The sequence below is a fragment of the Nyctereutes procyonoides genome, unplaced genomic scaffold (genome assembly GCF_905146905.1).
Source record: "Nyctereutes procyonoides isolate TBG_1078 unplaced genomic scaffold, NYPRO_anot_genome, whole genome shotgun sequence".
In the NCBI taxonomy this organism is placed as follows: Eukaryota; Metazoa; Chordata; class Mammalia; order Carnivora; family Canidae; genus Nyctereutes; species Nyctereutes procyonoides.
Genome location: NW_026575031.1, coordinates 9546849 through 9562834, shown reverse-complemented (window position 1 = coordinate 9562834; position 15986 = coordinate 9546849). Strand labels below are relative to the sequence as shown.

The window sequence follows — 15986 nt, the reverse complement described above, 5'->3', positions numbered from 1 at the left end:
AAAAGAATAGATTAGTGGTTCTTTAGGTCTAGGGGGATGGAAACATGGGGTGAGGGAGGAAGAAATCACTAAAGAGTTTTTGTTTTTTTTTTTTTTGAGCTGATGAAACTGTTCTAAAACTGACATGATAATTACAAATACCTGTAAAATACTAAGAACCATTAAATAGTATATTTTGAGCGAATTGTGTGGTATGTGAATTATATCTCAAACTTGAAAGATTATAAGAGCTTCATTTATGAAATATTTTTTTTTTTTTTTTAAGATTTAGTTGAGAGAGAGATTATGCATGTGCAGGTCAGGTAAGGAACAGAGGGAAAGGGAGAGAATCTCAAGCAGATTCCCTGCAGGTCATGGAGCCTGTCACGGGCCTCCATCTCATGACCCAGGAGATCATGATCTGAGCCAAAATCATGAGTCAGATACTTAGCTCACTGAGCCACCTGGCCCTACTTATGAAATATACTTGATAAAAATGTTTAGCCTGAGCTTAAAACCTTGAGGTGTAACTTTTTGGAAATAACAGGGGAGACATGAACAAGATAAAGAAAACTACAAGAAAGATAAATATAAAATGTAGGACATTTCAAGGTAATACTAGAATGTAGGAGTTTTTATAGGAAATATGGCCTGGTTTCTGTCATGAAGAACAAAAGGCTGGAAGTGGGGATGGAAGATTTCATTTAGATGTAAATGACTTAATAACCAAATGTAATAACCAAATGTAATAGATATTTTGGAAAGAATTAGGAAAACTGAATATGATCAAGACATTAGATGATATTTAAAAATTACTAATATTACTAGATATAATAATGGTATTATAATTAAGAATTCTTTTTTAGAGATATATATTAAAGTATTTAGGGGTAAAATATGACTAATTTTTACCTTAAAATGCTTGAATAAAAAATATATGTATGAAAAAATAAGTTATTAAATTTAGGTAAAAGTTGTGTTTATTACACTGATCTGTTTTTCTATAAAAAATAAAAATCACTGTATTAAACACCAAATAAATAACAAAAACAGAAATTGTTCTTAAGCATACAAAGGAGAGGCGCCGTGACGCGCTGGGCGGGCGGTCCTCGGGCGCGCGCGGCTCTCCCCGCCTCGGGTCTCGGAGTCCGGGCCAGTTACCGGAGGCGGCGGCGGCTCCGGCGGCGGGTCCTGCGACCGAGAAAAATCCTGCAAAAATGTCTCTCTACCCATCTCTTGAAGACCTAAAGGTAGACAAAGTTCTTCAGGCTCAAACTGCCTTTTCTGCAAACTCTGCCAACCCAGCAATTTTGTCTGAAGCTTCTGCTCCCATCTCTCAAGATGGAAATCTCTATCCTAAACTATATCCGGAGCTGTCCCAGTACATGGGCCTGAGTTTAAATGATGAAGAAATCCGTGCAAATATGGCCTTGGCCCCTGGAGCATCAGTTCAGGGGCAGTTGGTAGCAAGACCTTCCAGTATGAACTATATGGTAGCTCCTGTAACTGGTAACGATGTTGGAATTCGTAGAGCAGAAATTAAACAAGGGATTCGTGAAGTCATTTTGTGTAAGGATCAAGATGGAAAAATTGGACTCAGGCTTAAATCAATAGATAATGGTATATTTGTTCAGCTGGTCCAGGCAAATTCTCCAGCCTCGTTGGTTGGTCTGAGATTTGGGGACCAAGTACTCCAGATCAATGGGGAAAACTGTGCAGGCTGGAGCTCTGATAAAGCTCACAAGGTGCTCAAACAGGCTTTTGGGGAGAAGATTACTATGACTGTTCGTGACAGGCCCTTTGAACGGATAGTTACCATGCATAAGGATAGTACTGGACATGTTGGCTTTATCTTTAAAAATGGAAAGATAACATCCATAGTGAAAGATAGTTCTGCAGCCAGAAATGGTCTTCTCACAGAACATAACATCTGTGAAGTCAATGGGCAGAATGTCATTGGGCTGAAGGACTCTCAAATTGCAGACATACTGTCAACATCTGAGACTGTAGTTACTATTACAATCATGCCTGCTTTTATCTTTGAACATATTATTAAACGGATGGCACCAAGCATTATGAAGAGCCTGATGGATCACACCATTCCTGAGGTTTAAAAGTCATGGCACAATGGAAACTTCACCGAACTTCTCCAGTTTACTTCTTGGGCAACTTAACTTTATATTATGCACATGAAGCTTTCCAGGAGCCAGAGCGCATATGCGGCATGATGAAGACTTTTCTATCTTACATTATGGCTGGGAATCTCACTGTTTTGATTGGATATCTTGTTCACACTTCAAGATTGTTGTAGCCTTATCCTGGTTTTACAGATGTGAAACTTTGGACAGATTTACTGATTTTCCTAGAGTAGTTTCTCTACTGGAAACCTGATGCTTTTATAAGCCATTATGATTAGAGTGACTGATACAGTCTGGGCTCTGTGTTAGAACCAATCACCTTTATCTTACATATCAAGTAGTGCTGTTCATATTACTTTAGTTCTATGGTATAATTGCGTTCTTAATGTGTTGCCATAGTACATGTAGGATGACTGCTTTTGATGCTTTTTTAGTTCTGTGGGTGTGTGTGTGCGCGCGCATGTAAAACACCGAGTATACATGGTTTCATTCCATGTAAACATTATACATATACAACCTACGTGTATGTAGGTTGTAAGAGATTGTGTTGGTCATCATTAAATTGTAACTACCATCACTTAATATGCTTGAACTGTCGCCTTAACTGTGTTAAGCATCTAGAATAAAAGCCAAAATAGAACTATTGCTGCCTTTCTAAAACCCAAAATGCAGTTCTATGTTAAACTGAAATGTACACTAGCCCAGAACAATGTAATGATACATACTGAGCTATATAGCATAGCTGCTTAGTTGCATTTGAGATTTTTCTAGTCATTGTGTAATGGAAATTTCTTTCTTCTAAAAGTTACCGGTATTTTAGTTTCTGAGAAATGAATCACTATGTATTAAATGTAAAAATTCTTGTACCAAATAGGATAAATATTTTGACTTCCTTTATTCACTTGTAGGTTAAGTGGAATAATACCTAATTTTGTCATTTACTCTTAAATTCTGTAACCTACCCTCTTTGAGATCGTCTTAGGATGTTTCCCAGGTAATCTGTTCCATTTCCTGATCCCTCCCTACAAACAAAATGGCAATGACACTTTATCCTGATTTTTTTCTTTTTGGTTTATGTCTATTCCATTTTAATTAAATACATATAAATAAAGTTGACTTTTAGTCTGAAAAAAAAAACATACAAGGGAGAAAAGAGAAAGTTTCCAAATTTGTTGAATGCCCTTACAAACAATAATAGCTTTTAGAAAATGTAATGGAAGAGGCACATGAGTGGCATTGGTTAAGTGTCCAGGTCTTGGTTTCTGCTCAGGTCATGAACTCAGGGTTGTGAGATTAAGCTCCATGTTGGGCTTTGCACTCAGTGCAAAGTCTGCTTCAGATTCTCTCATCCTCTCCCTCTGCTCCTCCTGCTTGTGCGTGTGTGCTCTCTCTAAAATAAATAATCTTTAAAAAATTTATATAGTGGAGGAGGGGTAGTTGGTTGGCTCTGTCATGGAGCATATGACTCTTGATCTTGAGGTCATGAGTTCAAGCATCATGTTGGGTATAAAGATTTTTTTTTTAATATAATGGAAAAGAAGATCTCATTCACCATAGCATGAGAAAAGATGTAATACCTTGGAAAAAAATAAATCTACCAGCTCTATTATAAGAAACTTGAAAAGTATACTCTGTGAGCACTGGGTGTTATACTGTGTGTTGGCAAACTGAATTTAAATAAAATAAAAAAACAAAGTGTACTCTGATAGGCATAAATAGAAAAATCATGCATCATTCTTGGATTGGAAGATTCAATTTTGCAAAAAATATATATAATATTGACATTTCTAGAGTTAATCCACAAAATCAGTGTATCCCCAACCAGATTAACAGCAAATACTCTTTTGGAACTTCACAAAGTAATCAGAAGTTCTTCTGGAAAAATAATTTATAAGGATTGTCAGGAAAAGCTGAAATCAAGAGTTATGAGTATAAGTAGGTCTAACAAATTTAAAATATATTAGAGAGCCATGGTAATCCAAATAATGTGACTCTTGCTACAGGAATAGACAACAAAGAATGGAATAGATAAGAGAATCTAAATCCAAACTGGTAGTAAAGATACAATTTCAGAATTGTGGTCATATATAACTGGCTAACCTTTTGAGGGAAAAAAATCTATAAAGCTTGACCAGATAAATTCCAGAAATATCAAGGACTTTTTTTTTTCATTTTATATTGAGGATTTTTAAAAGCTTTTTTTTTTTTTTTAAGGAACAAATTATAAACTTGTTAGAAGGAAATACGTGTGAATTTTTAAAAATAATCTTGAAGTAGATTGGGCCTTTCTAAGATTTTGTTACAATTCAGAGGCTATAGGGATCCCTGGGTGGCGCAGCGGTTAGCGCCTGCCTTTGGCCTGGGGCGCAATCCTGGAGACCCGAGATCGAGTCCCACGTCGGGCTCCCGGTGCATGGAGCCTGCTTCTCCCTCTGCCTGTGTCTCTGCCTCTCTCTCTCTCTGTGTGACTATCATAAATAAATAAAAATTAAAAAGGAAAAAATTGATAAATTTGCTTCTGCAAAAATTTATAACTTCTTAATAGCAAAAACTTTGTCATGACAGTCTAGAAAAAACATTGCAGTGTGTCATAAAGGGTAATTAAGAAACCCTTGGTATTCTGTATATTTGTGCTGTGTGACCACTCATGTATAGTATACTTTACAAAACTCAAAATGGAAAGAAATGGAATTATATTTGGAGAGGTAAAATGTGTTGTCTTCTCTTGGGTAGAAGCCTTAGAGTACAATAGATGGGCTCTAGAATAGGGGTCCTCAGTTTGCTTTATAACCCCACTGATAGCTCTGTGATGTTGACAGGGTTATTCAACCTTTCTACCTTTCAGTTTATCTCTAAATTGGAGATAATACTATCTGCCTCACAGGACTGAGAACTAAATGAGATAAAACATGTCAAGTGCTTAGCCCTAGAATATGCCTGGAATATTGTAAGGGCCCAGTAAATGTTAGGTGTCACATTAGTATTAGTATTACAGCTCCTATTACTTTTCCCATTACCTTTCTTCTGATACTAATTTGTATGTTTTAGAATTAACAGAGATCTTTCACACAAATTCTATCATTTTGGGATGCCTGGGTGGCTCAGTGTAATCCCGGTCTGGGGATCGAGTCCCACGTTGGGCTCCCTGTGAGGAGCCTGCATCTCTCTCTGCCTGTGTCTCTGCGTCTCTTATGAATAAATAAATAAAATCTTTAAAAAAGAAAATCCTATCATTTTATCCTCATTACTACTTCATGAGGTAGATACAATAGCTCCATTTTATAGAAGTAGAAACAAAATCTCAATAGAGTGACTTGCTCAGGTTTGCATATCTAGTCAGTGGCAAAGTTGGACCTAAAATTCAGATCTTTAGATTCTGAGTTCTAGCACAATTTTAAAAATCTTGAACTTAGGGATCCCTGAGTGGCGCAGCGGTTTGGCGCCTGCCTTTGGCCCAGGGCGCGATCCTGGAGACCCGGGATCGAATCCCATATCGGGCTCCCGGTGCATGGAGCCTGCTTCTCCCTCTGCCTGTGTCTCTGCCTCTCTCTCTCTCTCTGTGACTATCATAAAAAAAAAATTAATAAAAAAAATCTTGAACTTAGAAATAATTTTAAATTTATGAAAAGCTACAAGATAAAAATAGTACAAAGAATATTCGTATGCTTTTTACTCATTCATCAATTGTTAGCGTTATCCTCCATTTACCTTCCTATTCACTCGATTTTTAGATTGCCTCTTCTGTCTACTCATTTACCTGTCCTAATATCAGATGGTCATTCCTTCATTTGACAAATATTTATCACGTGCCTGTTACTTGATTAAATATAACCAAATGTCCATTACCTGGAATACCAATTTAATCCTCTCAAATTTATTACCATTTTTGTTTTAACAAACGCTTTTAATTTGGATTATTTCACTTTCCTCTTCTAATATTTTTGAAAGGGTACTGAAATATTTTGGCATAAAGTCAGAGAGTAATTTGTGGCTTGGTTTCTATAACCTCTTCATTTTATAACTAGTCATTTTGGAAAAACTGTCTTTGTGTATTAAATACCTAAAAAAATCCTTGAGAGTTAAATTGACTCATTGAATTTACAAAACTAGCTTCCCTTCCTCTCCCTCATGGATTTCCATTCCTTTTGGGATTTTCCTGAATCTTAATGGCCTCAGAACACTGAATTTAGTTCTGAACTAAACTTTTCTTGGATTTCTGTGGATTTAGAATTAGATTCAAAAAGTGATTGGTCATTCAGCCTTATCCTAAAAGTAAATCTGGATATTCTGGAATTGATTATCTGGAGTTGCGAGAAAGGCACCTATGGCTAGCATATAACTAATCATTTCATGCAACACAGTCTTGTGTACATAACATTTTGTTTCATCTTTGCTTTGATGAATGTGAAAGCCATACTCTACCAGGTGTATGGCACTGTGCCAGTCATAGGGGGATTTACCAAGTGTAATCAGATCTGGCTGATACTAATCAGCTAATCATCCAGCTTTTGGCAATGTCTTTTGAAGAGAGGCCTTTTTCTGGTATATGTAAAAAGCAGTTTCTCTCTAGTTCTGCAGTACATTTCTGGGTTGATGATTAAGTTGGGTTTTTTTTTTTTCTTTTAGATTATAGCTCTTTTGTTTCCTCTCATTGACCTTATTTTCTAAGCTTTTAGATGCTTTGCTTGAAAGTTTCTTATATACTTACTGGACCTCTTCTTAAGGACTTACCTTTGATTGATACATAGGTAAGTAACTCATTACTTTTGGAAGTAATGAGTTGATATTTTTTAACTCTTCACCTCAAACTACTTTTTCTGAAGAATTCAAAAAGATACATTGAAATAAAAAAATATAAGAAATAGTAATGTAGTGGACCGTTCCTGGTCTTGGTACTTTGGCATCTTTATATCTCTCTCCAGTAAATGCTTCTGAGCAAAATCTCTAGGGAGCAGGTGATTTATTGAAGAGAAGGTAAAAATTGAAATAATGAAGCATTGGGAAGTGAGAAAGAATAGGTGCAAAAGAGTAAAAATGCATAGGTTAAGAGTTTGGTGAACATGGAATAAAATACAGTTCATTAGAACAGTCTACAGTAGATAGGTTAGGATTTAATATTAAAATCTTTATAAAAAAAAAAGTCTTTTCTTGGTGGCACCTGGGTGGCTCAGTTGGCTAAGCGTCTCCCTTCAGCTCAGGTTATGATTCTGGGATCAAGCCCCATGTCAGGCTCCCAGCTCAGGGAAGGACTCTGCTTCTCCCTCTGCCACTCCTTCCCACTCATGCTAGCGCTCTCTCACACACACACAAATAAATAAAATCTTCTAAAAATTATGTTCTTGAATTTCTACTGGATTTTTTTTTTAATCTTAAAGAGCTACTTGATTTTTTTTTTTTTTACCTGCTTACTATTTTGTTTAAACAGCTTTTGAGATGTAACTTGCATACCATATTAAAAAAATTCTCCCAGGGGCACCTGGGTGGCTCAGTGATTGAGCATCTGCCTTTGGCTCTGGTTGTGATCCCATGGTCCTGGGATCAAGTCCCGCATCCGGCTCCCTGCAGGGACCCTGCTTCTCCCTCTGCCTATGTCTCTGCCTCTCTCTCTGTCTCTCATGAAAAAATAAATAAATAAAATCTTAAAAAAATTCTCCCACCTAAGGTGTACAATTCAGTGCTTTTTGTTACATTCACAGAGTTGTTCAGCCTTCACCTCATTATAGAACATTTTCATCACCCCCAAAAGAAACCCTGTATGCATCAGTGGTGACTCTCCATTTCTTATGGAAATTTCTCCCCAGCCTTAGGCAACTGCTTTTTTTTTTTTTAAGTTTTTTTTTTTAAATTTTTTTATTTATTTATGATAGTCACAGAGAGAGAGAGAGGCAGAGACACAGGCAGAGGGAGAAGCAGGCTCCATGCACCGGGAGCCTGACGTGGGATTCGATCCCGGGTCTCCAGGATTGTGCCCTGGGCCAAAGGCAGGCGCTAAACCGCTGTGCCACCCAGGGATCCCAGGCTACTGCTTTTTTACTTTCTGTCCCTGTACATATGCCTATTGTGGACACTTCATATAAATAGGATCACACTGTATGTGGTCTTTTATGATTGGATTTTTTTTCACCTGCATAACGTCCAGTTTCATCCATGTTGTACCATGTACTTCATTACTTTTTATGGCCAAATAATGTTCTGTTGTATAAATATTCACGTTTTATTTATCCTTTCTTCAGTTGATAGACATTGGGGTTGTTTCCACTTTTTGGCTATTATAAATAATGCTGCTATGAGTATTTGTGTATATGTTTTTGTTTCAGACATATGTTTTCATTTATCTTGGATAAATATGTAGGAGTGGAATTGCTGGGTCATATAACTGTGCTAAATATTTTGAGCATTTGTCAGACCATATTCCAAATTGGCTGCACCGTTTTACATTTCTGCCAGCATAAAAAGGTTCAAATTTCTCTACATCTTGGCCAGAACTTGTTACTGTCTTTTTTACTCTAGTAACTGTAGCAAGTGTGAAGACCTATCTCATTGTGGTTTTGATTTGTATTTCTCTCATGACTTCTAGTATAGAGCATTTGAACACATTTTTTAGCTGAATTATTTCAACAAGTGTTTTGTTAAGGAGGTGTAGTGGTTTGTAATAAAGAGAACATTGTTTTTTGTGGGAGCCAAAGACTCAGGTTTTAGTCATCTCTGCTATTTATAGGCTCTTTTACCTTGAATGGGTTCCTTTAATTTAATCCTTTTATCATTTAATCCTTAAATGTCACTAATTCTCTGCCTTTCTTACAGAATGGCTATGAGGATCACTTGAAATAATGAGAAAACTTTTTTTAAGCTCTAAGGGATAACTAGATGTTCTTTGATATTACCATAATTAAACTACTCAGAAAGGCAGAGAATATTCATAAGAGAGAGCATCATTAAAAAGGGGGCTATGTGGTTCTGTGTCCTTTTCTTTCTGTCTGTATCACCAACTTGGCCACAAGGAATTAAGCTAAACCGATGTGAATAGCAACCCTCTTGAGCTCAACTTGAATTCATTCCCAAAGGATGGTGTAATGAAGTCACTAAAATAATTACAAATTAATAACATTTTGTCAACCATTTACTTGTCTACAACGTTGGTAGTTATGTTTTTTTTCTAAACTTTCTTTCAGAATTTACGTTGTCCATTGAATGAAGAGGTAATTGCCCAAGCCCGGAAAATATTCCCTTCAGTGATAAAATACATTGTAGAAATGACTATATGGGAGGAGGAAAAAGAACTGCCTCCTGAACTCCAAATAAGGTGGGGAAATTTTTCAAAAGAGAGAAATTTTAGCAGAGGTTATTTATATTGCAAAATAAACGTTGGAAAAATGTTTTTGTTGTAGTTATTTACTGCTTATGCATTTACTGCATTTTGAAAATTTTGTGGAGAATTATTTTTTGGGAATACTTCCAAAGTGTCTATTTATATGAGATGCTTTGCTTAGGCACTAAACAGAAGATAAGACAAAAGAAGACCCTAAACAGGAGCTTCTGATTTTAAGAAAGAGCATTTTGGGGTCTTGTTCTAAGTGATTTATAGATACCTAGCACCTACTCATCCTAGAAGATAAAGAAGTAAATGATTTGCCCTGTTTGATCCGTCCTGGACCAACCTCCAGATTTCCTGAGAGGTATGATGGGAATAAGGAGATAGCCCTTTGTTACATGCTTTGATACCTAGGATTATTTCCCTACTAGTTTTAGGGATTTAACATTTTTAAACTAAAATCCAGCAATTGGGATCTTTGGGTGGCTCAGTGGTTTGGCGCCTGCCTTCGGCCCAGGGTGTGATGCTGGAGTCCCGGGATCAAGTCCCACATCGGGCTCCTTGCATGGAGCCTGCTTTTCCCTCTGCCTGTGTCTCTGCCTCTTCTCTCTATCTGTGTGTCTCTCTCATCAATCAATCAATCAATAAATTTTAAAATCCAGCAATTTCTGAGGCATAAGTCTTTCAGTGACAGTGTCTGCTCTTAACTTATAAACTTGCAAGAGAATTTCAGATCTGATATGAAGATCAAGTGTAGGCCTTCTGGGAATTTTTCTGTGTAATATTAGGAATTTCACAAAATTGCATTACAAATTCAAATACCATTGTTCTTTGAGTTTACAGGGTTTTTTGTTTTAATTTAAGAGGAGAGAGAATTAAGAATTTTAATTATAAAGACATTAAATGTATTGTTTTGACTCTTGCTGGGCCATAAACTGCTTGGGGAAATAAAGGTCATTAGAGATTACATCCACAAAGGTTTTAATTTCAGATATGTGATAATGTCAGTTAAATCCTTTAAGAAACTTTGTGTTGGTAAATATGATACTAGCAGTCTACCTGCCTGAACACAGGGAATTGCTTGAGTTTGTGTATATAGCAGCAGCAGACTTTAGATTCATAGAGCTGAGTTTGAGACCTTCTCACTGCTTATTGGCATTGTGACCATGGAGGAGTTATTTATTTATTTATTTTTTTATGAAAGTAAGTTCTACACTCCATGTGGGACTTGAACTTTTGACCCCAAGATCAAGAGCCAGATGCTCTTCCAATTGACCTAGCCAGGTGCCCCTGTTTCCTGAGCTCTAAAAGGCCTGAAAAGATTGAGTTATATTATAAAGGCGTATTGTAAACTGTTTAAAACTGATAATATGACATTTGTGTAGCCCACAACTGTATTCGCATTTTTTATGAGCTCCTCGTACCACTCTTGACTGTAGATACTATACTCTTTTTAAACATGAAAGAGGCACTGTCATCTCAACAAGATTATAAGTTTAAGCAACCTAAGGTCCCTCAGTCACATGGTAGTGCTAACACTTTGAATCTGTACATCTTTTCTTGTTAAACTTAAATGTTCTATAAAACCAGTATCACTTCAAGTAAATAGAAGGTAAAAGCAAAAGTAAACTCAATAAAATTAATAAAATGTTAGCATTTATTATTGCCTCCTTGAAGATCATGAGCCCAGAGCTATCTCCTTTTGCCACAGTAGGAGATTAGCAAGAGTTAAGAGTAGCATTAAAATCATATTGCCACTAAACCGAAAGTAATAATTTACATCTGGAAGTAATAAAATGAAACGATAATACTGTTATTAGAGTTTTAAAAATTTCATGGCACTGTACCACTTAAAATAACTTCCTTTACTGGTATTACAGTGGTACTTTCTCATATGGTAAGAAACTACATGGTGAGGCTTTGGTACAGATATTGTATATTATTTTAGTCTATTTTTCACATTTTCCTTTATTTGTTTCAGTACCTGAATATATATCTCTTTTTTTTTTAACAGGGAGAAAAATGAAAGATACTATTGTGTCCTTTTCAATGACGAACACCATTCATATGACCATGTCATATACAGTCTACAAAGAGCTCTTGATTGTGAGCTCGCAGAGGCCCAGTTGCATACGACTGCCATAGACAAAGAGGTTCATGAGCTTCATTTGATTTCTTTTGCTCCATTATCCATTATCAGCTTCCTGGGAGAGTCAGGTGTTGACTGAGCCCTTGCCTAGTGCTCTTTAGTATTGTGTTAGGAACAATCATACTCTTCTTTTGTTCCTTATATCCTAGGTAAATTGGTTAAAACTTGATTTTTCTTTGTATCATAATTGTAGATAAACTATTAGCTTTCCTCTTTTATTCTAAATAATTAGAAGGTTACTGAATATATTGGCAAAAAGTAGTTAAGAGTGTCAGCTTTAATCTGTTTCTATTTATTAAAGTAACATATAATTATTGAGTACATGAATAAATGCATTAATTTTGACATTTTTAACATTATTTATTGCAACTATTTTTAGCATATTACTAATTCTATGGTCTTGCCTTTTTTTTTTTTTTTTTTTAATACCTATCCAAAGCAAAATGTGTTCCTCGGGTATATAGGAGGAATATTAACCTAATTCATGTCCTTAAAAAGAGTATAATATAGTGGAAGAAGAAGCTTCGTAAAGTGTTAAACATTTATGTTGCTTCCAACTGTTGCCCATCTACTGACTTTAGGCAGTTGACAAATGATTAATAATTAAGAGCTCATTAGGCCTTTGGGCCACATATTATTGATTGGGATTGTCAGTCTACTACTTAATTCTCATGTTTGTTTATAATTAGGGCCGTCGGGCTGTCAAAGCAGGTGCTTTTGCTGCTTGCCAGGAAGCAAAGGAAGATATAAAGGTAATTTTTTGAATTAGGAACGAAAGAAAATTTTGGAATTCACATTCCAAGAGCCGAAGTAAAGCAATTACATGATTGAAGTGGTTGGGCATCCTAAGTAAAGGTAGGGTTGGGCCCTTTAAATTCAGAGATTTGAAGCTGTGTTATATAAGATTTTTTTTTGAAGAATAGATTACTTATTTAAAACATTTTAAAACTAGTTTTTTGTTTTGTTCTTAATGCTTTCATTTGTAGAGTCATTCAGAAAATGTCTCTCAACATCCACTTCACGTAGAAGTATTACACTCTGAGGTTATGGCTCATCAGAAATTTGCTTTGCGTCTTGGCTCCTGGATGAACAAAATTATGAGCTATTCAAGTAAGCATATTGCCTGTTTTTCTTATTTCTCATAAAATACTGGTTTTCTAAATAGCCACAAATTTTTAAATGTCATTGAATATAAAACAAAACTTTTAATTTTTTGGTTTATACATTTTGATTTTTAGAGTTGTACCTCAAACCATAAAAAATATTTATGGCCATAAATAATATTTTATTGGCTTTTGATTCTTTGATATTGACAGAATTATTCTTAATATCAAACTGGGAAGATTAATGTTATTTTTTTCTCACATCATTGTAGGAAACATACTTTTGGGAGGAATGTTATGAGAATAAAAGTTATCTGACCTCTTTTGTTTGTAGGTGACTTTAGACAGATCTTTTGCCAAGCATGCCTTAGAGAAGAACCTGGCTCTGAGAATCCCTGTCTCATAAGCAGATTAATGCTTTGGGATGCAAAGCTTTATAAAGGTGGGTAGATCTTTGCTTATGCTGCTTGCCATGAAGCATGACCTTAAAGTGGAGCTATAATATGTTTTGTTTGTTAAATCAGTGATCTTGATTGATAAGATATTGTACTTTAAGGAAAAGTTAACCAATCAATATGTTTTCTCTGTGTTAAAACCCAGGGTTACTGTCTTTTAATTATAGTGTCTTTTCGTTTAGTCAGAGCCAGTAAAAAGAGTCTGTGTATATATCCATGTACTGCCATTATTAAAGCTATGTTAATTTTTATTTTTAAAATCCAAATGCAGAATAAAAAGTGAAAGGTGAGAAAAAGGCTGAAGGGAATGGAGAAGGAAAGACACAGAGTAAGAGTAATTTTGAGTGAAATAGAATAAAAAGGAATGGAGAAAGTTTGGACATAGTAGAGTGAAGTAAGGCAAAGTGGAGGGGAAGAACGAGGGAAAAGGAATATATGTTTGTATTTTAAATTCTAGCTATTATTAATATGATAAATGCTACTCGTATTTGAGTCCTTGAGGTCTATTAGTATGTGAAATATTTTTATAATATTCTGCTTCTTCTAATAGCTGGAATGTTTTTTTTTTTTTTGCCTTGGTGATACTCTTCCACTTCCCCCAAAAATGATCTGTAGGTGCCCGTAAGATCCTTCATGAATTGATCTTCAGCAGTTTTTTTATGGAGATGGAATACAAAAAATTCTTTGCTATGGAATTTGTGAAGGTAATTGCTCTTTATAAATAGATATCAATAATAGAAAAAGAAAACCATTTGGAAATGAAGCTGTAGAAACAGAGCAGATAATTATGAATCAAGAATATAATTTTGTGATTTATTTCTTTGTCACAAGTCCATTTCTTTTCACATTTGGGAGTATGGAGGCAGTAGTATCAGAGAGGAGACAGGTAGCAAATGACCTATTGTCTGCCTGGACAGAACAGTAGGAGGTTATCACATTCACACATGCATCAATCCTTCCTAATAGTTTGTTTTATAACAAGTAAAATTATAACAAGTAGAAGTGGCTAGTTGAAAGGCATAGCATGGGAAAGGAACAGATAAACATCCAAAGGGAGACTGGAATTAGACAAGCAAGAGTTATACTTAACTGAGGCTAAAACATAAAGATAAAATTTACAGCTTTTTAATACTGTTTTACTGATCTATTATCTATAGCCCTGACATTATTTTTTATATATTTTATATATTTATATATTTATATTTTATATAAATATACGTTTATATATTTTTATATTTATATATAAATATGTAAAAATTTTTTATATGTAAAACAATGTATATGTGTGTGTATATGTAGATATATATATATAGATATATGTAGATATATATATATTGATGGGGAGGGATCTATCTCTGAAATTAGATTGCAAAGTAATACATTATAGGGACTTTTTTTTTTTTTTTTTACCATGGTTACTTCTCTGTAGGAATTTTAGTGGATAAAATTAAATATGTAGGTGAAGGATCTGACATTATATGTGATACATGATTGGATGTATTCATAATTTTTGTTTCTCACTATATCAGGGTTGATTTTCAGCTGGTATGCACCAGTATAGTTAAGTTATTTACAGCCAGCATCCATTCTGTTTAAGGTTGGATTGAATCTGATTAGTTGGTTTTCTGGGTCATATCAGTTTTTAAATACTTTGAATATTGCTTTTGCTCTATACAATTGTGATAGACTCTGCTAAAGATTGTCCCAGATTCTGTTTGAGAAAGGATATATGGCACCATCACAGGTGTCTGATTTTTACCTATGTGTGTGTTTGTGTGTGTGTGCGTGCGTGCTTTTTTTGTTGTTGTTTTTTTTGTAGTTCTCACTTAAACTCTACTAGATTGGGTAGCTGAATTCATATTTGATCTTTAGTTTGTTATTCTCTAATATATTTTTGTTCACCATATTGACTTCCATTAAAAAATAGGAATTATAGGGGCACCTGGCTGGTTCAGTCAGTAGAGCAGGCAACTGTTGATTTCAAGGTTTTAAGTTCAAGCCCCCATTGGGTGTAGAGATATAATACTTTAAAAAGAAAGAAAAGAAAGAATTATAATACTTTTCATCATATGCATAGAAACAAATAAGCAGCAGCTATTAAAATTGGGACTTTAAAAGTTTTTGGTAATTTATAATTGAGTCTCCACTTACTATTGTATCTTTCAGTATTATAAACAGCTGCAGAAAGAATATATCAGTGATGATCATGACAGAAGTATCTCAGTAACTGCACTCTCAGTTCAAATGTTTACTGTTCCTACTCTGGTATGTATAAATCATTTCTTTGCAACTTTTCCAAGTAAAATGTATTTTGCTTTTTAAGAACTTTGCTTAGGGGCAGCCCGGGTGGCTCAGCGGTTTAGTGTCACCTTCAGCCCAGGGCCTGATCCTGGAGACCCAGGATCGAGTTCCGCATCAGGATCCCTGCATGGAGCCTGCTTCTCCCTCTGCCTGTGTCTCTGCCTCTCTTTCTGTGTGTGTGTCTCTCTCATGAATAAATAAATAAAATCTATACAAAAAAAAAAAAACTTAGTATTGAATCAAAATAATTTCAGAGTACTATATTGGACTAATTTCATTTGGAAAACTGGATTAATACCTCAGTGATATCTGCATGTGAATTATACTTTAGTGGGACCCAAGGACAAGATAGCTTGTGGAGTGGGAGTGATGGCACAACCATTGTCCAGTAGTCCTGATCCCTGCAGGTGAAGTCTAGAACTGGTTTCTCAGATTCTAGGCTAACTTGAGAGCTGTACCTTTTCAATACCCAGACTATTTTTTGCTATTCTTCTATTCTATAGTTATTGTGTAGGGGCAGGGGTATAGATTAAGATAAAGCAGGAGGAG

At 35.3% G+C, this 15986-nt stretch overlaps 2 protein-coding genes across 3 annotated transcripts in view; both read left to right on the top strand.

The window, feature by feature from the left end:
• UBR1 (ubiquitin protein ligase E3 component n-recognin 1) overlaps positions 1 to 15986 on the top strand; it is a 138838-nt gene that overhangs the window by 43462 nt on the left and 79390 nt on the right. For both annotated transcript variants that reach the window (XM_055316814.1, XM_055316815.1), the window contains 7 exons: positions 9290 to 9420; positions 11444 to 11582; positions 12268 to 12330; positions 12565 to 12688; positions 13016 to 13123; positions 13752 to 13840; positions 15303 to 15401. In XM_055316814.1, coding sequence (XP_055172789.1) covers positions 9290 to 9420; positions 11444 to 11582; positions 12268 to 12330; positions 12565 to 12688; positions 13016 to 13123; positions 13752 to 13840; positions 15303 to 15401 — 753 coding nt within the window. The remainder of the gene's footprint in view (positions 1 to 9289; positions 9421 to 11443; positions 11583 to 12267; positions 12331 to 12564; positions 12689 to 13015; positions 13124 to 13751; positions 13841 to 15302; positions 15402 to 15986) is intronic.
• Positions 1147 to 2531, top strand: LOC129504223 (syntenin-1-like). The gene has a single exon (XM_055316819.1). It carries the CDS (start codon positions 1197 to 1199, stop codon positions 2091 to 2093), a length of 897 nt encoding a protein of 298 aa, XP_055172794.1. The 5' UTR covers positions 1147 to 1196; the 3' UTR covers positions 2094 to 2531.